At 36.0% G+C, this 20,400-nt stretch overlaps 1 protein-coding gene across 1 annotated transcript in view; it reads right to left on the bottom strand.

The window, feature by feature from the left end:
• The window catches only part of SEMA3A (semaphorin 3A), a 535,871-nt gene that overhangs the window by 134,221 nt on the left and 381,250 nt on the right, over nucleotides 1–20,400 (bottom strand). The window contains exon 7 of the mRNA XM_050785247.1: nucleotides 5,688–5,807. Within this exon, the coding sequence (XP_050641204.1) occupies nucleotides 5,688–5,807 (120 nt within the window). The remainder of the gene's footprint in view (nucleotides 1–5,687; nucleotides 5,808–20,400) is intronic.

Genomic DNA, 20,400 nt, shown 5'->3' on the forward strand with positions numbered 1-20,400 from the left:
TAAATACAGACTCCAATGTAAGATCTCAGAAAGATGATACACCTACCCCAAAGCACCTCCTCATTATTTTCCCAAGATATCTGAATTTCTCAGCTCCAGTACCAATTCGTAGAAATAAACTTGCTCTTCATTGGACTAAATAGTATAATAAATTGAAAGAAGTAACTCAACTAGATTGGGTTAGATTAGATGAATAAATTAGTCGACAGAGCATTACCTCGTACTTAAATAACATTTTGGCCTGGGGGACTGTTACTAAGAGGATTGATTCAAAGTTTTGCATCAGAGCACACTCCTATTTCTAGTGGAAGGGAAGAACCAGACAAAACATTTTATTTCTTATATAGATATATTGGTTGTCATTGTGGAAATGACCTTAGAGATAGCCATTAAGCCTCATTGCATTTATTAATGTCCCTTTAGTTCTATCATAAATCGCAATCATGACATTATGAGAGTATTTATGGAGTTAATACAATTCAGCTCTCATCTGTGCCTGCCTTTTTCTTTTTTTCTTTCTTTTTTCTTTTTCTTTTCTTTTTTTTTTTTTTTAGATTTCCTGCCAGTAAGTAGAAAAGACCCATTTGGAATTTGAGAAAACATCCAGAGACGTCTTCGAAAATCTGTACTTCTAAATTCATACTTTGTTTTATTAACAGATGTACATTTGAAGGGGAAATACCATATACTGTAAGCCATTTGGGAATATTCTGCCTGTCAAGGATGACTCACGCTTTTCATTTCAATGGCATGGATGCTGAGAGCTTAAACTCCAGACTCATCTGTACTCTAATTCTAAATCATTTTTTCCATGAACTCTGCAAGCATTTTATGATAAACACACACATGTGTATGACGTATGTGACCTCACCGGGAGTTTTCTGCAGTGTCAAGTGTTATTGGAAGATACCCAAGAATTGATTGACACATATCTTACAGAACTGGAGTTAATTAATAGGTCTACCAATTCCCAAATGTACCACAGGAAAGAGAAAATCTGTTTAAGACAGCAATCAATGACATACTGTGTGTGGTCAGGAGGTATTCATGATACGGCAAAAGTAGATTTTGCAATACGCTATTCAGGAGTGTAAATATAGTCAGGTGGCACATAACATTTTGGTTAATGATGAACGGCATATAGGATGGTAGGCCCCTAGGATTATAGTGGATCTAAAAATTTCTTATTGCGTAGTGACCTCATAGCCATTGGAAAGCCTTGTCTCTGTTTACATATGTTTAGATGCACAAATACTTATTATTATGCTACACATTGCCTACAATATTCAGTACAGTAACGTACTGTACAGATTTACAGCTTTAGGAGCAATAGGCTCCACCAGATAGCCTAGGTATATAGTAGGCTATCCCATCTAGGTTTGTGTAAGTACACTCTATGATTTTTGCACAACAGTAAAATAGCCTAAGGACATATTTCTCAGATTCTATCTCTGTTGTTAAACAACTCATGATTGTATGCTATTAAAACACTTGAAGGGTAAAAGGTCTATTTTCATAACTAGAGGACGAAACTGAAGGTTATTTTGCAAATGGTTGTATTATTACTTTAAAGGAGCTATTAATTTCCTCCTATAAGATCCAAAACTATTAAATAATTAAGTAAGCCCTGATTTCCTTCAAAGTGATGTTTTTACTTCTGGGGCATTCAGCCATATAGGATGCTAAGTCTATAATGTCATTTTCTGACAATGGAATTGCAACATTCTTGAAAACAGAATGTAAGATGATAAGTTGTTTTAAAAGGAAGAGCACTGCAAAGAAAAAACTGAATGTTTAAATGTCCATAAAAGTCTTAATAGAAGCAACAAATGAAATGTCTTTTTTTCTATGATAAAATTATTTGTAATATGTCTAGACAAAATTTTAAAAGGAGATTAGTCTTTCATCATTTTGAGTGGGGCAGGTAATAGCAAAGTACATACACAACTTCTAAACTAGAATTTAGGAGAAAAATGGGTTCTTTATCTGAAGAGTTGTCCTTGAGAAAAGAAGTTGATATATTCAAACTCTGTGAGAGTTTATGAACTCTAAGCCAATAATCCTGGCCTCTGTTTCGATTGCTATTTTATTTCTCACTCTCCCGATCTTTCTCTTACTGTCTTCTCCCAATAGTACGAAGTATACACTGTCTCTTTTTTTCAACTTCACAAACAGCATAACAATTTAAATCCAAAGGTAGTGTTTTAAGTATAATATAGATGAATTTAAAGCAGATTCTCTCTTAAGGCAGCTTAAGCATTGAAAATTAAATTTGATGTAGTCTAGACAAGCTATATTGATAATATCTTTTCCAGAATTTCATAGATTGACTGTCTAGACTGCTTCAAATTCCCCAGGTAATTGCATAATCATCTTACTTCTGATCCCCTAAACAGTCTGGAACAGCATTTCACAATCTATAGTTATCATGCAAATCAAAATCACTGAGCTTCTGAAGGAGGACCTCTCTCAAAGCCTGTGAGTTTCAGAGTCTCAGGAAAATACTCGCATTTCAATCTTCCACCTCAGAATGCTTGGACAGGAAGCTTTATATATTGGCTATTTGGGTAGAGGAAATCCTGGTAAATGGCCTGGCTCCAGAACCTGTACCTCTTCATTTCCCCGGCGGCCCACCCATAGGGCAGCAATGAGTAGTTGATGAGTGGAAGAGGAAATAGACTGTTAACTCTGTTAAAATCTCAACTTCAAAAATCAACATTTCGGGAAAATGATAAAAATGCAAGGATAACATATGGCGTTTTAATTTAAATGACCATCAACATCATGTAAGCCTCGCATTTAAAAAGGGGAAATTAAGAAAGGTGCAGAATCACCCGGCAGCCATGAGAATCCAGTGCCATAATTTACAATCTCTGATGAAGTGAGAAACATTTAAGAGGCAAAGTGACAACTGCTATTAAGCAAAACAGCAACACAGGTTTTAGGCTGTGATGCAGAATTATATTTTGTATTAAACAGGTATAGACTTGTATTTTAAAATAGTTATAGTTTCTAATATTAATTGACTTTTTTTTAGCCCTTATTATCCATTAGACAATGTTTAACTTTCACAACTGTATGAGGTACAGACCATTTTCCTTAAAAATTTCTAGCTTAGAAACTTAGATACAGAGGAGGTAAATAATTTGCACCAGATTAAGCAGCTAGTACCAAGCTGAGGTTGAATGCAAGCTCTGCAGTCTGAGGCTAGCAGATATGCTTTTAACAATGGTGGGATTAAAACTCCTTGAGTTTCTACAGGGACAAAAAAAAAAAAAAGTCAATGGGTCATACTGTGCTCAGAGCGGTAGAAGGCAGTTAGAGGTGATAAGTTAACCTTGCATTTAAAATATACAGACCCCGAGAATCAAAAGATTGTTTTTAGCTTGTGTTGCATGTGTGAGACAGAGTCTCAGAGAAGTTAAGTAATATTTCCAGTGCTCCACAGCTAGTAAGTTGTAGAGCAAGATCTGAAGACAGATGCGACACCAAAGTCCAGGTCCTTTCTGCTAATTTGTGCTAAAAGTTCGGCATTCCTGCTGGGCTCTGTCACTCACGCCTGCAATCCTAGCACTTGGGGAGGCCGAGGTCGGTGGATTGCCTGAGCTCAGAAATTCGAGACCAGCCTGGGCAACAAGGTGAAACCCTGTCTCTAGTAAAATACAAAAAATTAGCCAGGCATGTCGGCATGCACCTGTAATCCCAGCTACTTGGTACTTGGGAGGCTGAGACAGGAGAATTGCTCGAACCTGGGAGGCAGAGGTTGCAGTGAGCCAAGATCACGCCACTGCACTCCAGCCTGGGCAACAGAGCGAGACTTCATTTCACACACACACACACACACACACACACACAAAAGTCAACATTCCTGATTCCATTGCCAATCATGTAGAGCATAATTCCTGATGCATGTAAAAAGTGCAATACCATGACTCATGTAAAAAGTGCAATATCATGTGGAGGGGGTTCTCTAGAGCTACCTTCAGAATATAGAAAAGTGAGACAATTGCCTTGCACGCAAGCTTTAGGACAACTGATGTATTACAATAAGAATTGGTTGAGAAGACAGCAAAGAGAGAGTGACTAAATCAGGTGCTAAAACAAATTACATGTACAAAGTCTCCAGTACCATGTGCATAAATTTATCCCCAATTTAATCAATGTAAAACAAGCAACATCAGTAGAATTGCCTGTCCTAAAGTTGCTTTTTACTTAAAACTCTTCAGTCTGTCGCCGGGCGCGGTGGCTCAAGCCTGTAATCCCAGCACTTTGGGAGGCCGAGGCGGGCGGATCACAAGGTCAGTAGATCGAGACCACAGTGAAACCCCGTCTCTACTAAAAATACAAAAAATTAGCCGGGCGCGGTGGCGGGCGCCTGTAGTACCAGCTACTCAGGAGGCTGAGGCAGGAGAATGGCGGGAACCCGGGAGGCGGAGCTTGCAGTGAGCCGAGATCGCGCCACTGCACTCCAGCCTGGGCGACAGCGTGAGACTCCGTCTCAAAAAAAAAAAAAAAAAAAAAAAAAACTCTTCAGTCTGTCAGCATAAATATACATATGGGCTTATAAAAAAGAGAAGAAGGAAGGATATGGTTGGGGAAATAGGATGAAGAGATACTGCCAACTAGTGAGATCTTGGGAATGTGTCTTCCCTGGTTCATCAAGAAGAAAAAATAATTGTGTTTAGTCTAGAAACTGCATAATATCTAAGGTGATTTCTTATACAAAGAAGATATAACAAACTATTTTGATTTCTAATTCATTTGGGTCAAAAGACATATCACTTTGCGACACTTTATGAAATTTAGGGAGAGAGTCTAAAGTTTAAGTTATAAAGAAGTGAATACCATGTCAATTTTATTTTATCTTTAGGATATCAGAAATATTTCAAGAATAAGTCCTTTATTTGTTGAGTATTTCTGAGTTCCAGTTTTGAAGAAAATTCTGTCACCAATGATTTTCTCATCACGTGAACACTTTTGTTCCTCTTAGGATTTCATGCCAAAAATTACAAGAGGGTTTATAATTGAAGTCTATTGATAAGCCAGATTCACCAAACTGCTTTCAACATTAGCAACTTTTTCTTTATCTTGATTTTTACTTAAATGTACATAATTTCCTCACTAAAACATCTTTACAAGGAATAGAGAGATTAAAAAAAAAAACATTTTTTCTTTCCCATACTTCCAAAATAATAATCAAAAATATAAAATCAAAGCTTAGCCAAGCAAGAATACAAATGTGAATAATGTGAGTCAAACCTGAGACCAGATCATTGTGCAAATGTATGGCATCCTTTCTTAATCCCTAGGCAGAAGAAAACAACTGGTGGCAGACACTTCTGGCTGAGGATGGAAATGGAGGAGAAAGCTGGCAATATACAAATGAAGGAGAAAACACCGAACATTCAGCCTGCTGACATCTGCTGCACATGCAAAATGGATTGGACTCTAATCCAGGGTGAAAACAAATGCTTTCTTCCTTCCTTCCTCCTGCTCCCTAGTTTTTGTTGAGTGATGTTCTCATTCTTTTTGCATTCACAGATTAAAATTAATAACAGCATCTGAATTTGAAGTAGGTCCCACTGAATAGTGAACCAGAAGCAAAATGAACTGAAGAAATTAGTAATGAAGCATTTTGAATAGAAAGGGGTCATGGACAAACATAATTTTTTAAAAGCCAGCTTTACCTCAGGATGATGTCCAATTTCAATGTAGGTGCAAATTGGATGAAAAGCCCCCGTTCCACAGGCGTACAAGTGAGTCTGATTATATGCCTTAAGTACCTTGATGAAATTAGCACATTCTTTCTGTAAGACAAAAGGAAAACCAAAGATTTTCAGCAATCAGCATGACTGAGGTATCCTCTAGGGTGCTAGGCATGCTGGAACAGATTTGTCTTTTGTTTTCTTTTTTTAGCATCCCTTTCACAACATTGTAAGGACTTACTTATTTTTCTATTGTTTTGTTTATATTATAACACGCATTAAAATATAGAGTTTCTTACTCTGGTGAGAACAATTATTTTATGACCTTCCATCAGTCTTTCATTAAAACTATTTTTAATTTATTTATACAAAAGCAGAAAAAAAAATTAGATAATCAATAATCACAGGTGATTTTTCCAGAAATGAGGAGAGCAGCAAATTACTTGATTAACTAATGAATTAACTAAACAAAATGATGGTGAAAATTTACTTGCAAAAATCAGTTTTCAGTTCCATTTTAGGAAAAGAAAACAAAAATATAATATAATATGACCCTCTAATAAACATAAAGTTTAAACATCATTAGTAACCCATTTTGGAAATATCCAAATGAGTATTCACATGGTAAATAATAAAAACTGCATTCAAAATGATTTTGTTAAAGGCTATAGACTTCCTTAACTACCTTTTTTTTTTTCTATGAACATTTGGAATTAAGAACCAAATATGTAACTATAAATGCAATTAAGGATCAAGTGTGGACAACAGTACAAGCAAGGCAGGCACACATGACAGGACTGGGTTGTTCCTGGGACTTCTAAGTGTGTCACACTCCCAAAGTCATTCTCTATGACTTGCCAGTTTTCAAGTGAAAGCTCAGAGTGCTTTATGTAGTCAGTTGGAGCTTACAACTGAGGTGGTAAAATTATTTGAGTACATTTCCACATGACATCTGTATTCTATATTTGAGGCTGATTATTTTTATCTTAATTCCATTGCCCCCGTAAAATAAGGATCAGGTAACCAAACTTAAGCAGATTAATTGATATTTAAATTCAAATAATTGCTGTCTATTATCACTTATTTTTCTAGGATGAAACCTGATGATGACCCTAAAATACATTGCCCTAAAAATGAATGTGGCCCATTTAAAGTAAAATGCGAAAGTTTCTAGTTATGACTCCTCCCTCATGCTTTCCTAACATATGCTGAGTACTTTGGGGGTAACTAAAATAAACATAATTTCTTCCACTGTTTTGCTACACAGATCCTCAGTCTTTCTTTTGTCTGGTAAGGCACTACAATGCATAAAATTACTCTCTGAAATAAATTGATCTTGCAAGTTGTTATGAGGAAAAATTTCCTAGCTTAAAAGGTATGTGGCTCTCATCCGTGTTTCACTTTAAATAGGGTACCTCTTAGGCAAAACTATGAAACAGATATAACTTAACTTCCACTACTCTTAGCAACAAGCTCTCCATTCTGTAAGAGTCTCTCCTCCTTCCCCAAGAGAATAGGGCATGAAGGCTTGGGCAGAGCAAAGAGGTTGTGGAAAGGGAAACATCTGATAAACTCATTTACAAACCAGGCATTCATGAGCCTTACCCAAAGGATTTATTTGTGTTCTTAAAAAAATTTCAGTCATTTGCAAAGAAGCCATTTTCAGGAAAATGTTTACTTTGAAACACGTAGGTGGCCACATACTCTGCTTTTATATAAAGATAATCATCTCTGATTGTGGGCTCAATATTATAGTATTCCAGATTAGAAATAACCAGTTCCAGCACCATATGCTGAAACTAAGAAATTGGCTGTGTACATATTGGTAAGCAAACAGATATTCTAATAAATAATAGTGGCAGACCCAGATGGATGTCTTTTTCATTCTAGAAAAAAACAGGATTTCAGTTTGCATGCCATGCCTTTATAGATATGCATGCAATTTTTTCCACAAACCCCAATTTTTTAGTCTTATCAGTATCACCTAACTGCCTCCTTAGAAATACGACAGTGGAACTTACTTCTCCATAATAAATAAGGAAGAACATATTTTACCAGTAAGAATACTTGTGAACAAAACAAAGGCTCATGTCACCTCTGCAACTGTTATGAATCATAATATCACAGAATTTGTGGGCTCTTTATCTCTTATAGATTGAATAACTGATTAGCAATTTATAGTGAGTACATCTGTCCTTCGAAGGAAACTAGCAGATTGTAATTAATGACTGAAAAACTCTCAGGGTTCTTGCTAACTATGAAATTGGGCTCCACTGAATATCATAATTTTAATTTGTTCTCTATTAACTACTAAAGAGGAACCACTATAACATGACAACAATTCCCCTACAGAGCTGTTGGAACAAAATCAATCACAGGACCATAGCTGTGAAACCTGGCAAAGGGTTCTACCGAGAGTGCTGATAACGGGATTCTATCTTTTTACTAAGCAACTAGACCCACCCTATTGGCCTAAGGCCTGGAATGATCCCCTTCATTTCCCCACTGAGCTCTCCCAGTTGGCAGCCGGTTGTATTGTTACCATGCCCTGGGGGCAAGCTCAATATTATTTTGAAAGTGGAGGTTGATGCAAATATAATGGAGAGAAATTTCTTGGGCTTAGAGGATATAAAGATGCTTGAAATAAAACAAAGGAATGGAAGGAAATACTTTCAAATTTGGTTAAAAATAGCTGAGAGAAGACCCATCAAGAACAATGGAGGAGGAAAGTGTATTAAAAGAACTGGACAGAGAAGAAGCAAAAGCTTGACAGAGACATTGTTAGTAAGGATTTGTTCTTAATAGAAAACCTACATAAAAGAGTATCAATCCTGTCATTCATTTGCCTTCATTCTCTAGCTTGTTGCTGCCAAGGTTTTCGAGTGTTCCAAAACAGGATATTCATTTTATTTGGAAGCAGCTTGGACATTCCTCTAAAAAAGAAGGAAGCGTGGCAGAAAAAGGAAACACACTTCACACATTTCTGCTCTAGGGAGACAGAAGAAGAGTGTTTCTGACCTTTTCTTGAACCATGACGATTCTTAAAACTCAGAATGTAATGTACTTTTTGGCCTTAAACTACTGCACTGCTTTGCTCAGCACTGGAGGATTTACAATGTAATAAAGAGAGTGGAATCAGTTCAAAATGAATTCATTTTTCAAACCTTGATCCTTTTTGGAATTTAAGTTGATGAACACAGACAAGTTTAGCAACAAGTTGACTTCCCAAGAGTCAGGCAACCATACTGACCTCTTATTTTACTGAAATGTTCTCCAGAGCAACAGTGTTATAGATTGTTAGCTAGAAATAAAAGTAAGGCCAGTTATAAACCAGTAAAATCCAAGGCCACACCTGAGGAGTAACGATTCATCACCCTTAGTGACAAACCACTTACACTTATGTTTTTAAGGGTCTCTGGTCTTTCCAGATCAAAGGAATGAGGAATTATGTATAAAGATATTACCTGGAGTAATAAATTTAGAAGAAAATGTCTACCCCTAGAAAAAGATACAGGAGCCAAAAGCACAGTGATTCAAAAACAAACATTGCAGATATGAAGCACTGATTAGACTGTGTTACACAGACTTTTCCTGGACGGTTACAAAAATAAAGTCCATCCATCTGTCAAAACAACTGCTCCATGCATGAAAATTAAAACAGAACTGAGGTGTTTTTAACTAACTTCCGATAATTATACTTTCTACAAAAGAATATGATTTACCTCCAATTCCAATTACCTCCTTGCATGTTCTTAAATTCTGGATGGAGCAGTTAAATTTTACTCTAAGTAAGCGAAGAGAAAAGGAGAGAAGACTTGTGAACGTGAACAATCTCTATTCAAATATATTCAGTTCATGATTAAATCAAACAAGTTGTTCTGGCTCAACTACGAATCAGTCCAAAATGAATGAGTAGCATATAACATTGACTCAGGTCAATGAGAATTCATGTAAAAAGAAAAAAAAAATGCTTCTATTCCATCAATAGTTTATGTAGAAATATTTTGGTGCATAATCTAGCAGCTGGGAAAGCAAAGGAAATCTTTTCCTATCATGATGGGTGGATACATTTATGCCTGAAAACCCATTAATAAGCTTAATTCCTGAAGTTAATCTGTTGACTTTCTTTTTCTCTGGTCAATTTATTTGGCAAGCTAGCTGAATACTGGAATCTTCGTGCCAAAGCAGTAATCCGTGAGATTGTTCCTGTCACTCACTTCATCCCTTCCTCTATTTAAGCTTTTCCGCACTTATCTGGCAATAATGTTTAGTCTTTTTTTTTTTCTTTTAACCTTGTGCTATTATAGCTGTAATCCGATCATCCATAATTGTGTCTTTCTAATACTTTACTATTCACTAAAGGATGTTAGAAATCTCTTCTCCAAAGAGGCTTATCTAATAAAACTAAAATATAAACCATGTTATAATTATGATATTAGCCTTCTAATGTTGAATTTGTGACTTGGAATTTTTTAACATTCACCTTTTAAAGTGATGAATAGGCAGTTCTGTCCATTTTGGGAGGCATTTTTACCATCAGTATTTAGAATATGCCATAATAAAATGAATTGAACTTTCCATATCAATGCTTTTATATGTTTTAGAGATTTAAAATAATACTGATTCAACTAACACAACAAAGTTAGCAATGTTACATAGCCAGTAATTTTGGTATGTAAGCATATTCATATTAATTGAACTATATCACCATTAAACCTATGATAACTGAAAAACAACTTTTAAAGTGGCTTGAATTATATGATTAAACTAAATGAAGACTCTCTGTATAAGGCTCACAAATTATTTTACTTAAATGTTCATTGCAGTTAAGTGCCCAATTTGACTGCTCTTTTCCCTCTAGATTGACTATTTGTTTTGAAGTTCTACAAATATTGTTCAAGATTCTATAAACATTTTTCTTTCAAATTACTTGAAACCTTCAAACATGTTCAAAATGATTATCCACATAGGCACTATAGACTATGCTATTAGCAAAAGCTGACCGCTGTGATTTTCTTTTATTTAAAGGAGTTCAAAAAATTCACTTTGAAGTTCTGTGTGGACCATAGAAGCTTATGATATCAATGTTTAGGCTTATGTTTTCTTTTATATTATACTGTCACTCGGATTCATCATGATGTGTGCCATTCATTTGCATGATTTGACTGTGGTCCATTATATGTACCTAGCATAACCTTTCTTCATCTTATATTGCAATAAATGCAGACAATTGCAAATATTCTGGGAAATCTACATAAATATGTTTCCTACCAAACCAGGAAAATGATGAAGTACTCACAATCCTCATCCTTATTTCAAAAATGATATTCAGTGGTTTCCAATTTTATGCAAGGGGCTGAATATTTAGTGTTCATGCCTTAATGCAACCAAGTCATTTGTTTACATCAAGTAAGGAGAGTTACAATCTAAAGGAATTTATTGTGGACAAAATTATTTGGCATATTTAATTCTAACATACATGCCTTTACCATAACAGAAATCATTACACATAAAAGAGAGATGAACTGCATCTTTAATTGCACGTGAGAGGTAGCCTTAGGGAAAGACAGAAAAACTGAGCCCATATTTTAGAAGAATGCTTGATTTTATTCACATCTACCTCCTTTCTACCCCTTGTCTTGCCTAATATCAAACATTAATTTTTGTTAGAGTCCTTAAAGTCCAAAGTACTAAAGTCTGGTTTTTGTTTGTTTGTTTGTTTGTTTGTTTTTGTTTTTTTTTGAGACAGAGTCTGGCTCTGTCGCCCAGGCTGGAGTGCAGTGGCCGGATCTCAGCTCACTGCAAGCTCCGCCTCCCGGGTTTACACCATTCTCCTGCCTCAGCCTCCCGAGTAGCTGGGACTACAGGCGCCCGCCACCTCGCCCGGCTAGTTTTTTGTATTTTTAGTAGAGACGGGGTTTCACTGCGTTAGCCAGGATGGTCTCGATCTCCTGACCTCGTGATCTACCCGTCTCGGCCTCCCAAAGTGCTGGGATTACAGGCTTGAGCCACCGCGCCCGGCCCTAAAGTCTGTTTTATAGTTATAATATAAAATATTATCTGAATGCATCTTATAATAATTGGAGACTCTAATCAAGTTTAGTGTTTGTTACATACACACTGATGTATCATTTATTCAAATGCAAGTGCCTATGGCATATTTCACATGTATACTCTTGTCCTTTTCTTCCTTTTTTCATGACCAAAAATTTAGTTGATTTAAAAGGAGATTAAAAAGTAGAACATTCAGAAAGAAAGAACTTTTACAATATAAAAAGGTTTGAAAAGAAGTCAAGTGCCCACAGGGTAAATGAACTATCAAACCAGAGTTGTGAGATTGTCTTATAGTCTGAACTCCATTTTCTCAAAATTTATACCTTGAAATTCTAATCTCTACCATCTGGGAATATGACTCTATTTGGGGATAGGGTCATTAAGGAGGTGACTAAGTCAAAATGAGGCCCTTAGCGTAGACCCTAATCCAACCTGGCTGGTGTCTTTATAAGAAGAAGAAACTTGGACACATAAGGAGACATCGGGGGCATGAGTGCACAGAGGAAGGGCCATGTGAATAGGCAGCAAGAGGACAGTCATCTGCAAGCCAAGGAGAGGAGGCTCAGAGGAACTCAACCCTGCTTACACCTTGAATTTGGACTTCTAGCCTCCAGAACTGGAACATAAATTTCTGTTGTTTTAGCCAACCAGTCTGTGCCACTTTATTATGCTAGCCCTAATGGAGTAATACAAACATTAAAAAGAAAGTGGATAATTGGAGGCAATCTGCTGCTTAGTCAAAAGATACTTAAATTTACCATTACTTAAAATATTTTGACCGTCAGAACATACGTGGTATCATAATTTTGTCACCCATAAGCCAACTTTGGATCTTCTGCTTTGTACAGAATTAGATATTAAAGAGGACGTTTTACAAATTTCATTTTTTTCTGGCATAATTTTATTATTTCTTCAAATATCATCCATATATCATAATCTTCCCAAATATGCACATATATGTGGATATTTGTATGTAAACCATATGTATATATCAACTTGTAGAAATAATTTATGCATGCATTTAAATTTCAGAAATTAGGAATTGTTAAATTTATATTTATTGATATGTAATGAAGATGTTACTTATTCAAGGATATTTGCATTTGAAAAGGTATTCTCAAAAACTTTAAGAAAAAACATGTAGGGCAAAACGAACAATTTCATAACGGTGAAACAGAAATGGGGGTAATTACTTGTATCAGTCTTACACCTTAGAGCAGGGGTTCCCAAACCCCAGGTAGACTGGTACCAGTCAATGGCCTGTTAAGAACAGGCTGCACAGCAGGAGGTGAGCAGTAGGCCAGTCAGCACTACTGCCTGAGCTCCGCCTTCTGTCTGATTCACTGCCGCATTAGATTCTCATAGGAGGTTGAACACTTTTATGAACTGTGCATACAAGGGATCTAGGTTGAGGTCTCCTTGTGAGAATCTAATTAATATCTGACGATCTGTGGTGGAACAGTTTCATCCCAAAACCATCCCCTTTTTTGCCCATGGAAAAATTGTCTTCCACGAAACCAGTTCCTGGTGCCAAAAAGATTGGGGAACCACTGCTTTAAAGTCAGTTAGACATGGGTTAAAATTACTCAGGCATTTTCCATTTGCTGTGTGACTGTAACAAAGTTACTTAGAATCTCTGAGCCTGAGTGCCCTCAACTGAAAATGAGATTAATGATATATTCATGTAAATTACTTAGCATGATGACTAGCACTTATTAATTGATAGGTAACTGGTTATCCAATTTTTTTGTTTTGTTTTGTTTTTTGAGATGGAGTTTCGCTCTTGTTGCCCAGGCTGGAGTGCAATGGTGCGATCTTGGCTCACCGCAACCTCCATCTACCGAGTTCAAGCGATTCTCCTGCCTCAGCCTCCTGAGTAGCTGGGAATACACACATGTGCCACCACCCTGACTAATTTTATATTTTTAGTAGAGACAGGGTTTCTCCATGTTGGTCAGGCTGGTCTTGAACTCCTGACCTCAGGTGATCCACCCGCCTCGGCCTCCCAAAGTGCTGGGATTACAGGCGTGAGCCACCGTGCTCGGCCCCAATTCTTAAAATAATTAAACTTCACTATTGTTTGGATATTTCTCTGACTGCTTAACTCTCACACTCTTCTACATATTATGCCATTTCACAAATTATGAGGAGCTCCATTATGAATAGTTCATTCTTTGTAAGGATGCAGTTAACAGAGTTTAAGCCCATACTTGGTGCTAAACAGAGATAGATTTTTAAAAATTGGTTTTGAGTATTACTTTATGCCCATTTCAGCTACCAAGGGCAATTGCATTTTGTTCAATAGAATTTATATGAAATCCTAGTCCTCTGGCAGTGAAGACTTATAAATTATAATCACTGTTGTTATCAAAGCAGTAAAAATGCCATGATTCATTGTCTCAATACAACAGCAAATACAGCATGCGTTAGTCAATAGCTGTGGCAGAATTGTACTGTGCCAACTGAAATAAGCTAGAAAAATATTTCCTCAAATTCCCTTTCCTGCAGGTTGGTTTAGGCTGGCTATCAATGAAATCCGCATGAGGTTTGGGAGGTATAAATTAAGCTGCAACCATTACACTCCCTAGGTTGTTCTGATCTGCTGGCCACACCAGGGCCTCCAGGTCCTCTGGCTTCCACCAAATCTCATTTGTTAGTTTCTACCAGACTGAGTCCTGATATTTGTATAGCTCCATGACAAAAGACATCCGTTTCTTCTTTAAGTCACCCAAATCAACCCAAAGAAAGTTAGAGGTAGTAAAAGACAGACTCTGGTCCTAGTTTGTGCTGTGGGTCTCAGTTCATCCTTACTCTTCCTACTTCATATCTGGCTTTTCTTCTATAAACATCAACAACTATAGTTACCTACAACAACTTCACACCCACTACCTGTCTCAGGCAGTAGCCTTCCATAGAATTCTTCACCAGCTCTCATGATTGTATAAGGTCTAATTCCCATAATAAAACTCTTTCCATATCAATCACACAGGTGGTCTCTGATAAAACCATGATGAAAAGATATATCTTACTGCCATAGACTAGCTCATTATGATATGTAATATAAAGGGAACATAAATTTGACCTGTTTAAAAACACACACATGCTCACTGTATGAACTAATGACTAAAGGTCATTAGTTAATAATTTTATTTACTTCTAAATATGAAAGATTTCTTTTTTTTCTTTTTTTTTTTTTTTTTTGAGACAGAGTCTTGCTCTGTCGCCCAGGCTGGGGTGCAGTGGTCGGATCTCAGCTCACTGCAAGCTCCGCCTCCCGGGTTTAGACCATTCTCCTGCCTCAGCCTCCCGAGTAGCTGGGACTACAGGCGCCCGCCACCTCGCCCGGCTAGTTTTTTTTTTGTATTTTTTAGTAGAGACGGGGTTTCACCGTGTTAGCCAGGATGGTCTCGATCTCCTGACCTCGTGATCCGCCCGTCTCGGCCTCCCAAAGTGCTGGGATTACAGGCTTGAGCCACCGCGCCCGGCAGATTTCTGCTTTTTAAATGCATATTAAAATCTATAATCAAAAAGTTGTATTAATGTTGGTATCATTTCAAGCACAATACTAAAAAACCTATCTTTTAGCATTGAATACATGTGGAATAAACACATGCACACATGTATGCATACATAACAGTTACATTTAACACCATGGATAGCATGGATAGTACAGTATATTTTGCACCTAATTTGAATGGAACAGTGAGAAGCTTCAGGAATTTTCTGCTCTTAAAGCCAAAAGCCAAGATTCTTCATCTCTAGAAATAGTGTGTCAAGTTTTCAGAGCTACCATAATTTTTGCAGTCTCTTTTCCTTGCTACCAACTAAAAAGGCTAAAAGTAAGTAGATGTATATTAAAATTAAATGGCAGAGCTTCGGGAAAGTTTCATGAGGTCCTGTGTATATAAGAAGCTGATGGTTTTTATTGTTATTGCACAAATGAGTTTTACTGTTATTGCACAAATGATTTTTACTGTTTTTTTTACTAGGTCAAGCAAAAGGAAAACAGTCAAAAATTGGTGATAGCATATTTGTCTTGAGACATAACATATCTAAGTAAAATATTATTAGAGTCCCTGTTTATTACAAGATATGATGGACAGTGTGCTATCGGAAATGAGTAGAAATCTACTTATGAAGATTATCAGACACATATAGAAGAATACTAAACACAAGTATTAGAAACTACGTGTCAGTGGGACTTGGATCAACTTGCTAAATATGAGGAAAGAAGATACTGGCCAAAATCTTTTCTCCTGAAGGAACTGGTCAAATCATGATAATGGACCTTCCAGATTGTAAAATACTTACTCTAAAAGTATGTACACTGATGTACGGATGAAATATGGTGTCCAGTCAAATCTAAATAATAATTTGTTAACCAATGCCAAATATTTCATCTTCATTTCAGCCACTTAAGGATGCAATTGAAATTTCCAGTAAAAAGGAAAATAAATCAAAATCTCCAAATCTTCTAAAAGATTTTTATAAAATGTCTCTATTTCCAATGCTAGCCTTACTTTGCAAAAATAAATAAATAAATAAATAAATAAATAAAATGCATTTAAATTTTAATCCTGACCCTAAAATGTTTCCAAAAATTTCAGTTTATCTGTATGAGACTTGGTGCATGGCAAGTCAAACATAATTAATACCAACTTATTTGGCTGTATTCGTAAAATGTATTAATTCAAAATATGAATACTACGTAAGTTCTGAAATAAACTTCATGACAAAGTTTTATTTGCCATGTATCTTTTACCTTACATGCAAAATTTGCTTGTTTAATTACTTGAAAAGAAATATGGACTTGTAACCAAATACAAGTCACCCAAACGAGTTAATATACGAAATGCATTTAGATCAATACCAGGTATAAAGCAAGCTCTCCATAAGTGCTGGATATTATTATACTACTTCTGAAGGCTAGAGTTAAACTGTAATTATTTGGTTCAACATATCAGATATTTACCCACACACAGATATATACATACATATGAAAGGTACATACATATGAAAAGCTATGCTCATTTCTGTGACATGTGATAAGGTATTTACTGGAGTTCATCAAAAATCAGTTATCTGTACAACTGAAGTGCCATCAAAATTCTTGATGAAAATCATATTTTAAAATGGATAAACTGACCATATTCTTTCATTTGTAAGATTATCCAGAGTGTCTACATAAAATTACAATCGATATTTTCAAAAATTATAAAGGGTCTGGGGTTTTACCCTATTTGTAAGATAATGAGTTAGCCTACCATGCTTTCATGAATACTAACAAAAGATTTGTGACTAAGGGGTCAGAGATAAAGGACTTTATTACTCACAGAAATAGTACTAGCCAGAGTATTAGAATTTCTTGTGCTATTTCCACTGGGTATTCGGAAGAGGATCAGGTAATACCCATACACGTGGTGAGTTGCATTATTGGAGAGGAACTCTGGATGAGAAAACCGAAATATTATATAATAGGTATAGCATGCTGACCTTTAGATATTGAGGGAGATATTATGTTGATTGCACTGGACAGTGCACATGTCTGCCCTTTGCTTCAGAGGGAGGTATTCTCTCTGTTTCCCAAGACCATTTGCAAACCAACCTTCTACTTCAGAGGAAGACACTATCGTAACTGTATAAACAGTTTAAAAAAAAAAAAACTTAACAAAACAATTTTTTATTATACTTTAAGTTCTAGGGTACATGTGTACAACGTACAGGTTTGTTGCATATGTATACATGTGCCATGTTGGTGTGCTACACCCATTAACTCGTCATTTACATTAGGTATATCTCCTAACGCTATCCCTCCTCACTACCCTCACCCCACGACAGGGCCCGGTGTATGATGTTCCCCACCCTGTGTCTAAGTGTTCTCATTGTTCAATTCTCACCTATGAGTAAGAACATGCAGTGTTTGGTTTTCTGTCCTTGAGATAGTTTGCTCAGAATGATGGTTTCCAGCTTAATCCATGTTCCCACAAAGGACATGAACTCATCCTTTATATGGCTGCATAATATTCCATGGTATATATGTGCCACATTTTCTTAATCCAGTCTATCATTGATGGACATTTGGGTTGGTTCCAAGTCTTTGCTATTGAGAATAGTGCTGCAATAAACATACGTGTGCATGTGTCTTTACAGCAGCATGACGTATAATCCTTTGGGTATATCCCCACATGTGCATGTGTCTTTATAGAAGCATCATTTATAATTCTTTGGGTATACATCCAGTAATGGGATGGCTGGGTCAAACGACATTTCTAGTTCTAGATCCTTGAGGAATCGCCACACTATCTTCCACAATGGTTGAACTAGTTTACAGTCCCACCAACAGTGTAAAAGTGTTCCTATTTCTCCTCATCTACATATCTGACAAAGGGCTAATATCCAGAATCTACAAAGAACTTAAACAAATTTACAAGAAAAAATCAAACAACCCCATCAAAAAGTGGGAGAAGGATATTAGCAGACATTTCTCAGAAGAAGACATTTATGCAGCCAACAGACACATGAAAAAATGCTCATCATCACTGGTCATCAGAGAAATGCAAATCAAAACCACAATGAGATACCGTCTCACACCAGTTAGAATGGCGATCATTAAAAAGTCATAAACAGTTTTTTTTAAAAGTGTGCAAAAAGGTAGTCAGGACCTCTGCTTATAAGATGTGAGAAATGTGAAGAACCATGAAAAACTATTCCAACAATTATACATGAGGATTTTGAAATTTAATGTAATTTTATTATTTGATAGACTCCTAAATTAGAAGGTAATTCTAATTATCCACTTAATGCAGTTTTATTATGTCTCGATGTGCCCAAAATAAAATTTAAAAAAATGAAAAGTTAAAGTCAAATTTAACCTTTGAAAAAGTAATGAAATTTAAGGGTTGACATAGGCATTTTGGAATGCACTGTAACTTAAGATGCATGTGCAGCTTTACATTCTCAATTGCATTCACTTGGCAAAAATTAGTGCTATTGAGGTCCTGCAATTTGAGCCACAGTAAACATGATAGACATTATAATATATCATATCATTAAGAGGAGTAACAACTAAGGACAAATATATAAAAATAAATCCCTCAAGAATTTTAAAAAGTCTCAAAGTTCAGGTGCATGATACAACACTTTGAAATGTATCCAAGAATCAGAATGTTATGAGAGTCTGCTTTTTTGTTCCTCTCAGATGGTTGAAATTTTGATTTCCAATGATATTCAAAATATTTCTAACAGTCATACGGTTGCCATTTGGTTTTATTGAAATTTAGTGCAAAGAGAGATGGTTTAGTAGGATAAACAAAGAAGATTCAGAGAGCTATTGATTCAAAACAGATTCTTTTACCAGCTTAGAATGTATTCAGTTTTCATTTGCAAAACAGGGTCAACGAAGTTAAGCTATCAATAGAAATGTTACTGTGTATAACAAGTGAATTTTAAGCACTAGAAAAATACCAAAAATGGGAGCAAAGGTGAATAACAGCAGCCAGAATACAGGTATCTTGACTGTATTTATTTCCTTATCCAGGGTCTTTGTTCAATACTATTATGTGCTGTATTATATATATATGTTTTTCAAATAACAGCTCTCAAGTAACAGCAATGGAAAAATTCATGAGCATTTCACTACTCTAATGCTAAAAATTCCATAGCAATTTGAAGGTTTAGAATCTACAATACCAAAAAAGGCATATTAATATGATGATTTGTTTTATATCCTGTACATTCTGTTCTACAAGAGAAAATGAAATTTAGATGAATATCATAAATGTCATCACCAGCACATGCATGCACATGCGTGCACAGGCACACACACACTCTATATAGAAAAAATATATAAATACATAGAAAAGCAATATAAAAAGAATAAGGGTTATCAGATAAAATATATATATATCAGATAAAATATATGTATTTAAAATATACAACTTATTTCTTATTAATATATATTTTTATCTGATAACTATATATATATATTTATCTGATAACCTGATATATATATATATATATATGAGAGAGAGAGAGCAGAAAGTATAACTATGTGCCTCAAGCTACAGGCTTGCTCTTTAACAACAAAGTCCATTCTTGGTGTAATAGTTGCTTGAATTACAGCTGTTGGTTTAATATATGTGTTTGGTGCAAAACTGGGCAGAGAGTAATGATGAGTTATATTATCCCAGCTGCATGAGGGAATGCGGAGAGGTTTCGCTTTTCTGTATGATACCATACTCAGTGACACAGAAACTATGTAGGTTCAATCCAGTGGCATGTCCTGGCTTCTGGTTTACTGTGTTGTCATAGCCATAGGAATGAACTTTTCCTTAACTAGGCCTAAGAATGGCCCACTCTAAAAGTGCATAAGATTAACCAGTGTCTTGACCCCGCTTTTCCTATTGTAGCCTTCTATCTGAATCTAATGCTGCAAAGACAGTCCTTTACCCAGTGTGACTTGTTTAAAGGCACTTCATTTCCAGTAGACTTTTCAAGGAAATTAGTAGGAAATGGTAAGCACAGGCTCCGGAAATCAGGGATAACAAGTAAGGAGGTTGTTTGTTTACTTTACTATAAATGTTCAGGTCAGTTCCTATTTTGGTTACAATCCTGTCTTGGAGCCCTGATGGCTGCCACAGCC

Source organism: Macaca thibetana, chromosome 3 (genome assembly GCF_024542745.1).
Source record: "Macaca thibetana thibetana isolate TM-01 chromosome 3, ASM2454274v1, whole genome shotgun sequence".
NCBI classification, from domain to species: Eukaryota; Metazoa; Chordata; class Mammalia; order Primates; family Cercopithecidae; genus Macaca; species Macaca thibetana.